Genomic DNA, 8,805 nt, shown 5'->3' with positions numbered 1-8,805 from the left:
ATGAAGGGGGGGAAATCGGAGGGGGAGACGAACCATGAGAGACGATGGACTCTGAAAAACAAACTGAGGGTTCTCGGGGGGAGGGGGGTGGGAGGATGGGTTAACCTGGTGATGGGTATCAAAGAGGGCACGTTCTGCATGGAGCACGGGGTGTTATGCACAAACAATGAATCATGGAACACTACATCAAAAACTAATGATGTAATGTATGGTGATTAACATAACAATAAAAAAATTAAAGAAAAAAAACCCCACCCAAGAAACCGGTCCTGAGAGTCTTTAAAGAGACGTAAAAAAAACCCAGAACCTACATTTTCAAGTTTCTGCGGCTGATGCTACTTGGGATGGAGGCTTTGGGCAGGGCCACATTCTGACTTTCGATGGCTCTTTGTGGGCCCTGTCTTCCATACAAAATATTAAAAATTCGAGTTCACAACTGTGTTGACAGAAAGATGCATAGGGAAACAGTATATATTAAACCATTTTCTTCAACCTAAAAGTTCTTTTTTCTCCTTCTGATTTTAGAAGAAATTAAAAATCTCCTGCATCCCTAAAAATCTCGTGGGCCTGGCCCCGCCCCCCACCCCTGCCCCGGCCTAAGGGACAAGTCGGCCCTGGCTTCTGGAGGGAGGAAACCCCACTTCCCTGGGCCTGTGCTTTCTCTGCACAGTGACCCAAAATGCTGCCATCAGAGTGGGCAGGGGGCCACCTTTGCAGGTTCTGCTGCCCGTATGAAAATAGCTTCTTTCTTTCTTCATATGGCCTCAGCCAGCCCGCGCACTGAAAGTTGTCCAGAGGGAGTGCACGTGCTTGTGTTCCTCTCCGAGGTGTTGCCACAGGAATCTGGGCGCGGAGAGCCGGCGATGGGGACGACGCCGCGGGGTCCGGCCAGCCGAGCACAAGGGCTGCCAGGAGCTCGCCCAGGTGGCCCAGCAGCAGCAAAGGACAGGTGTGGATGGGAACTAGGGCTGGGCCATGCTGGGCCATGCCGGGGAGAGAGCATCCCAGGGCAGACGGAAGAGCTGGGAAGGGAAGAGTTTCCTAGAAGCTGGGGACATTGTATCTGGGGTAAGGCGGTGTGATCTGAAGACAGGAAGTGCGAAGGGCAAGGGGGCTGCCAAGGGAAGGATTGGGGGTGCATGGGCCTGAACGCAGAGGGAGGGAACCGCAGAACTTCCTCCAGGTGGCAGGAGAGTGGGAACCGTCCCTAGGACGTGGGGGCAGCTCCTTGTAGCATTTAGTTGCAAGTTTCTTCCTGTTGTAATTCCCTCTTGCGAGCCCTGGAAAAAGTAGGAACACACCCCTTCCTGGCCTGAGTCACTTGGCGAATGGTGGAGAGGCTGCAGCTTCCCCCAGGGCCTTGTCCCAGGTCCCTCTTAGAGGCAAGCAGACCCCACAGCACTGTTTCCAGGCAACACGGGGGTCCCAGAGTGTCAGGAGCCCCCACCACAGAGCATGCACATCCGTTACCTAGCAGAGCACAGCTAGGAGCGGGGGTGGGTGTGAGACCCCTCCCCATCTCCCGCTCCACCGCCCACTGCCCACGGGAAAGAGTGGGGGACTTTGAAAGGAGGTGTGTGGCCAGACCTTGCCCTCGTGGTGACACCTAAACCACAGGACGCTGATGTAAGCATGATGTTCTTGTAGCTTTGACTTCCGGCACTGGGCCTCAGGACAGGACAGAAGCAGGCGAATCATCCTCCCACACAACTGACAGCACTTCGGGTATCCCAAGAGAGCCACCAGGCACCCCAGGGGACTATCTGCTCTCCCCGCTAAACGGAACCTCTAGCTGTTTTTCCAAATGAGATCTGGTCACCTTGTACTTGGCCTAGGAATCTCTGAGGCTCTGTTCTGAACAGAGATGGCAGGCTCCCAGCTCAGAGATGCAGAGCACAAGCTTCACCTCTTTTCACCAGAAATCACATTAAAACTGTGGTTCTCAACCAGCACGAGTCTGTCCTTCCCGGGCATACCTGGTGCTGCCTGGAGGCCCTTTGGTTGTCACGACTGGTGGTGGAGGGGCCATTGGCATCTAGTGGGTAGAGGCCAGGGACATGACTCGACATCCTACAATGCCCAGGATAGTCCCCCACAGCAGAGAATGATCAACATTGCCAGGGTTGAGCTGTCCTGCCTTAAGAGCCTGAGGTTCAAACCACCAGGCCCTTTGACGGACGCTGCCAAAGCCCTGCCCTCCTGAGGGTGGGTTAGCTCCTAACCATCAGGATCTTTCTGTCTGGTTTGCTCACTACTCCATCCCCAGTCCCTAGAGCAATGCTTGACCCACAGCTGGACACAACCATAAATATTTGTTGAATAAAGGAATTCCCCTCACTCTGTTATTGTGTCCCTGGGCTTTGGGGTTCGGGACATGTGTGAGACCTTTCTTTGACCTCGTTTCGTCACACGGGTGTGCAATGGAACATTCACAGTGTCTCTGAAAGGGAACCAATGGAATTAGTCTGCACCCCTCGTCCCTCGTCCCCCGCCCCCAACGCACGCTTTACTCTTCTGTATTCATGTGAGTATTTAGATCAACCTGTCTCTTCTCATCATGGCTCAGGGCCACCAGAACTGAGGTGTAAGGAACTCTGGCCTTAGGTCTGAATGGCTCAGGGGAGTTATCTCTGTTCTGGAAGAAGATCTATATCCCCCCCCGAGGAATCAAGTACTAGCCGAGGTGCTAAGCACTCTGGGTGCTAGTTCCTGGCTGGGCACCCAAGGACATGAAGTATTCTCATCAGTTTCTTGAAAACGGATCATAAGTCTCTTCTCCTTAGAACGGACCCTGAAGGAGTCATGGAAGAGGCACACGATGGCCCTGTGTCTCTGGCAGGAAGGACACTCCACCCAAGTTAGCTTTACGTGGATGGACTCATGGAGGAAAAGAGCAAGGGGGTGAATCCTATGGAGACAAACTTTCCTGCTACAACTAGGTCAACTTTAACACCCAAGAAAATATCCTATGGGGAGCTGATGGGGTGTTATCAGTCTTGTCCTGGTAAAACTCCAGGGGCCCCCAAACAAATGTTATCTTGTGCCAAGACTTGCTTTTTTCAGCCTCCAAACTATTCCCTAAGTCAGTTGCCCCCTCTGAGGCCCTGAATCGTTAACGCGATGGTGCGCTGTTTTTGCGGCTCTGTGGCTGACTGTAGGTGCAAAAACCCTTCTCAGAGGAGAAGCACGTGCTTGGTTTTCGGTGACGGAACTTGAGAGACTGCCCAGTAATTCGTGCATGTGCGGCCCAGCCTGTGAACACTTGGCCCGACTGCACCAAGTCAGCCCCATAAAAAGCAGCCCGTCTGGCCCTCTTCCCGGCCAGCCTGACATCAGACTCCAGCCCACGCTGTTGTCACACCTGCTGGCATCCCCCCCACCCCTGACAGCAGGCTGCCCCCTCCTGATTGTATTGTACAGGGCTGAGCTGGAGTCTTGGGGGCCCCCAGGCTGCCAGGGATGGCGCCTACCCCCCTCCCCCCCACCCCGGCCATCAGAGCTGTTTACCCTTGCTTTCCCCTGGGCTTCGGTCTTTCTCACCGCTCCCCACCAGGTCCGGGGATGCTGGAAGGAGCCCAGGAAACTTGTTTTCCTCTGTGAGGCTGTGTTCCTTAGGCCACAACCCATTCGGCTATTGGAAGAGCCTAGCAATTCCGTCTCTAACCAGACCAAAAGCTCTGAGCACATGAGCAGCACCCAGGCCCCCTTGTCAGTGAACACAGAGCAGAACACAGAGAGGAAGTCCCCATCCGAAGGAGTGGCAAGTTCCCGTTGTAAGCCTCGGTTACAGACAGCTGCAAGCAACTCCTCTCAGAATGGCACAGCATGGCCACGGGCCATGCCAAGGAGACTCAGGCTCTGGGATCTGCCTTCATAAGGAGATAAGGGCGAGGGAGGGAGACGATCTTATTTACAGTCATCCTTCTATTTAAGGGAGCAGCCCGTGAACTCACCTCACTGGAGAAGCTTCCCTGCCAGAGGTAGGAATGGCCTCACCTACAGTTCATTCTTTCCTTGCCAGCCTGGTGGGGCCACCTCCTTCTCCCTCCCCCTCCAGGGCAGGTGGACACCTAGATTCCGTGATGGCTGGGGACACGCTGGCTTCACACGGGCGCCCTGCGGCCACCTGCCCTACCCCCGAGGATGGAATGGCTTCAGTGGTCTATTCCCTCCCTTCGGCTGAGCCCAGACCCAAAGGGGAGATGCGGCTGTGAACCTCTCTGCCCCCGCAGTGTCAGCAGACACCGCCCTGGCTCGGCATCAAGACCACGAAACCCACCGAGTCCCCTCTTCACTCCAACATGATCCCCAGAGGACGGCCTGAAAAGAGCCACTGCAGCTTTAACTAGCACCGGGAGATCGGAGCTGTGGCACTCAGAGCTCTGGGGGTACCTGGGAGCACCCGGCCAAGACAGGTGGCCGGGGAGGCCGCTCTTCTCGAGGTATCTACCACTGAGGCGTCTGTCCATGATTTTCTTGCTCTGCATCCCAACGTGTCAAGAGAGTTTGGGTCTCCTACCTTAACAGGGCGGTGCTGGTGACATTGACGGGAACTCTGCCGGGCCAGTAAGCCAGAGCGGGGACCCGGTGCCCTGCTTCCCACGTGGTCTGCTTGGCCGGACTTCCCCCTGTGACGGGACACATACAGTCGGTTCTCCGGAACCACAGTCCTTTCCTAAAGGCATCCTGAGAGTCTCGGATCACTCCCACAAAGGAAGGACTTCTTTTATAACCAGCTCTTTTTACCGCTCTAGCTCACATCTCGCATTCCATGCTCTTATTTTCCTGGATTCAACATAGGTAAACAGTTGCTCCTGTCACTCTCTATTGAACCATGTCACTTTATTTTCTTCATGACAATTCTAATACTTTGAATTGTCTGATTTGTTCATTGACTTGCTGATGGTATAGCTCCACACCATGAGACTCCATCAGTCTCATACACCCAGGACATAGTACATATTTAACAAACAGGTTGAATAAAAATGACTTTTCTTCCTACTGATCATAATGTGACTGTTTAGAATTAAAAAAAAAAAAAAAAAAGACAATTATTTGAAAAGAGACAAAGGCTGAAACTCCCCCAGCTATTTGATCTGCTCAACGCCCAACAACTGATCTGGCATGGACTTTATTGTTGTATTTTGGTTTTTGCTTCACTTCGTTTTGTTTTTCTTTTGAGTTAATGAGTCATTCTTGTGTTGTGGAGACAGCATTAGTAATAGCTCGGACCTCTTGCCTCTTGGCGGGGGGGGCTCCTGGGTCGGGTAAGAACAATCTATGTGCAATCTATGAATTTCCACTTTGGTAATTAAAGGAATTATTTTCGTAACCACGAAGTCAAAAGTGACCACCAATATAACGATGACCAGTGGGCTGGAGGAGATGAGGTCATGTTTTATGGAAACATCCTGAATTCATGTAGCATTGAATTAACCATGACCATCCCCACCACTCCCACACACACCCCACCCTCATCCTAGATGAGCCAAGGATTCCACAAAGTTAGCGTGTAGAAAGCCCTTCCAAGGCAAACGCTGTATGTGGCTCACACATATCGCGGTCATGCAACTTCCCCATGTTTGGCTGGCGCGAATAGGAAAGCAGTGATGACGGGCGGGAGGGGGGCTACAAGACCCGGGCGTCTGTCGCTCTGTACTCACACAGCTGCAAACAGAACCTTTGATGTCCCTGGCCCAGCACACCCCACCGGAAATGCTCGGCATTCTTAGGATTTTCTCATAACCAGCTTTGGAGTCCCCCAAGTGTTGAAGTAAGAAACAAAACATAAAACAACTCACGTCTATGGACTGTTTATGCTCTGGGGTGTGGGACTCTCAAGACCAAGTGGAGTTGGGCAGGCTGAATGGGAAGCGCTTGGCTCTCTATCGAGAGCCGCCCTTCCCATAAAGACGTACAGAGCCCACTTTCAATTTTTCACGCACATGGAACAGGGAATCCAGAGCTGCAGCAAGCCTGAACCGCACTCCCACGTGGCTTTGGAATGCATAACTCATGCTGCAGCTCAAGGCCAAAGAGCAGAGAGGAAGCATCCCCGATTGCACGTGCTAGAGCCCTGCAGATAATTCTACCACCCCCACACCCAGAGACGGGCATCTGTATGGAAGCTGGGCGGGGGGATGGATGGGTGAAAATAGGGAGCCTGTTTTTTGCATATCTACACTGCACAAAATTCGAACAGACTCTCTTCATCTCTGAGGCCAGATGCGAAGGACAAGTGAAGCCTCCAGTTGGAAGAAGCAAGCCCAGAGTTCCAAGGACAGTCATGTGGGAGGCAGGATCGAGGGAAGGCACAGTGGGGGGGGGGGGGGGCCTGGGGCACCAGGGCTGGGTCTCTGCCTCCAGCATGTTTCCAGAAGAACACACTAGCGCCTCCTTAATACTTTTGCTAATTGACCTTCACCACTAGGGGTTGTGTTGTAGGGGTCCTGTTGTGTGCCATGACCTCTCGTGTTGCTCTTTTTCAGGCAACTGATTTTCCTAATTCGGTTTTCAGAGAAAAAAAATTGTTCGATACGTTTGCCTTATTTCAGCAGCGGGTTGAAAGCTGGAGGGATGAGGAGGAATCCAGCCAGCTATAAAAAGTGTGTGTGTCAACAGAGTGGACAGTCCACGTGGAAAGATTCTGGAGTTAAGAGAAAGAGGATGGCTGTGTATGGCCACTTGAGGAGCGAGTCCCCTCTGGGTCATCAGGACTGGCCAGCCAGTGATGTCTGCACTGTGACTTCTGGCTTTAACAGGAAGACGCAACTACATATTCCAGCTGGGCCCACAGACCTCCTCCTATAGCGGAATTTTATCTTAAAGGAGTCCAGAGTGTGAGTAAGCAATTATAAAAAAGATCCACCTTGTTGAATCATGACATTGTACACCTGAGACTAATAGAACACGGTATGTGAATTACACTTCAATTAAAACCATTTTTTTCTTAAATCCCCCTCATCGTGGAATTGTCTTGCTCTAAATCCAAGTATGTCACTGGCCCTGCCAGGTGGACAAACTTTAAAAAGATTCCACTAGCATCCTCGGTGGGTCCCCAGAGTTGTGGCATCTGATTATCAGAAACATCTAACAGTGTTTGTTTCGGTTTATCTGCACTAGCTAAGGCTGAGTCCCAGGATAGCTGCTCCTGGTCCCCCAGTACTCTGCAGTGATACCTGCTCCCACTAATGGAAACTCATTCTGAGTGAAACAGAGTAATTACAGTAACAATAATATCTCCCATTTATTGAGCCCTCCCTAAGTACCAAGTTAAAGTACCTCTAAGCGTAATGCTAAGTGCGTCCCTGCATTATCTCATTTAATCCTAATGACAACCTTGCAAGCTAGGCACGATTATCCCCATTTTTTAGATGTAGAAACCGAAGCTCAGAGAGGTTAAGTCATTTGCCAAAGGTCACACAGCTAGCAAATGCCAGAGCCAGGATTTGAATCCAGGTCTAACGACAGAGCCAGCCCCTGACCCATTATGCTAGGACAGTGGCTCCCACCCATCCCTGAATGCATATTAGGACCCCTAGGGGGGCTTCTAAAAAATACCCAGGCCAAGTTTCCTTTGCCAGAAATTATGACTTAATTTGCCTGGGATGGTACCTAGACATTAATATCTTCTAAAGCTCTCCTGGTGACTTAATGTGGAGAGAGCCCATCTAGGACAAGGGCAAGGAGGGTAAGGGGCAAAATCAGGAAGTGGACACAGTGCGTTTCAAAATTAGATGTGGCTTATCTCCTTTCAAGCATAAATTTTTGGGTTTTTTAAAAAAGATTTTATTTATCTATTTGAGATAGAGAGAGCACGAGCAGGGGGAGGGGCAGAGGGAGAGGGAGAAGTAGACTCCCCACAGAGCGGGGAGCCTGATGTGGAGCTCCATCCCAGGACTCTGGGATCATGACCTGAGCCGAAGGCAGACACTTAACCGCTTAACCGACTGAGCCAGCCAGGCGCCCCTAAGTGTAAGTTTTATATTGCCCACACCTTTATACCTTTATGCTGTAGGATCATAAATGTAAGCCTATTAGTTACAGAAGTAAGAATAATAGCTAAGTCCATAAATTGAACTTCTATGCACGTTTTGATTTCAAATTAAACTTCTGCGCACTTTTTGATTTCAAAAGCAATTCGTCACTTCAGATAAACCTTAATACTTTGATCAGTGGCAGGGGCACATTACAAGTGTTCGTGACATTTGGCTTTCTACGGAGAAATGCATGCCTTATGGGCCTGAGAACACATTCTAGTGCACTTGTGGTTAGTTATGACTCTAATTAAGGCAGAACCTCTTACTTAAAGCAATAAATATTTAGCCTCAGCAACCAAAACATAAACAGAACCATGATTCATGAATTTGCTTTCTTCTTCTTCCCTGGCTGCGGAAGTGAGGTGGCATTCCATGATGCACTGAGGACAGGGAAGGCCGAAGAAGACTCACCCCCACTCCCACCCCCCCACCCCCGCCCCGTGCGCTGCAGAGTAGAGGTCTTTCCCAGGAAGGACACCCTGCCATGCTTCACTGAGTCACGAAGGCAGCCTGGCAAATAAGGAGGTTCACAAAGTTCTCAGTACAAAAGAAGCACCGGAAGGGCCCCCAGAGATTCTAACTTAATAAGTCTAGGGTGGGGCTCTGATTCTAGGTGATTCTGATGCCAGTGGTCTGAGGACCAGAGTTTGCGAAATATTAGCGAGGGAAGTAGGAAGATGAGGATGCCTTTGGAGTCAGGCAGGTCTGGGTGCCCTTCCCTTCTCAACGTGTGGCCTTGGACAGAATTCTTAACCTCCCTCAGACT

General features: G+C 51.1%; 1 protein-coding gene across 7 annotated transcripts in view; it reads right to left on the bottom strand.

Annotated features, from left to right (window-relative positions):
- Nucleotides 1-4,345: 4,345 nt before the first annotated feature.
- ARSG (arylsulfatase G) overlaps nucleotides 4,346-8,805 on the bottom strand; it is an 83,758-nt gene continuing 79,298 nt past the window's right edge. For 5 of the 7 annotated variants that reach the window (XM_081804630.1, XM_081804632.1, XM_081804634.1 and 2 more), the window contains exon 9: nucleotides 4,448-4,628. In XM_081804630.1, the coding sequence (XP_081660756.1) occupies nucleotides 4,516-4,628 (113 nt within the window). In that variant the 3' untranslated portion in view covers nucleotides 4,448-4,515. Of the gene's footprint in view, nucleotides 4,629-8,805 lie in introns of all 7 variants that reach the window. The other 2 variants (XM_081804635.1, XM_081804636.1) reach the window with 2 other exon arrangements.

Source organism: Leptonychotes weddellii, chromosome 15 (assembly GCF_054177405.1).
Source record: "Leptonychotes weddellii isolate Sample4059 chromosome 15, ASM5417740v2, whole genome shotgun sequence".
Classification (NCBI taxonomy): Eukaryota; Metazoa; Chordata; class Mammalia; order Carnivora; family Phocidae; genus Leptonychotes; species Leptonychotes weddellii.
Note: the sequence above shows the minus strand (reverse complement) of the source record. Positions and strands in the feature narration are given on the sequence as shown.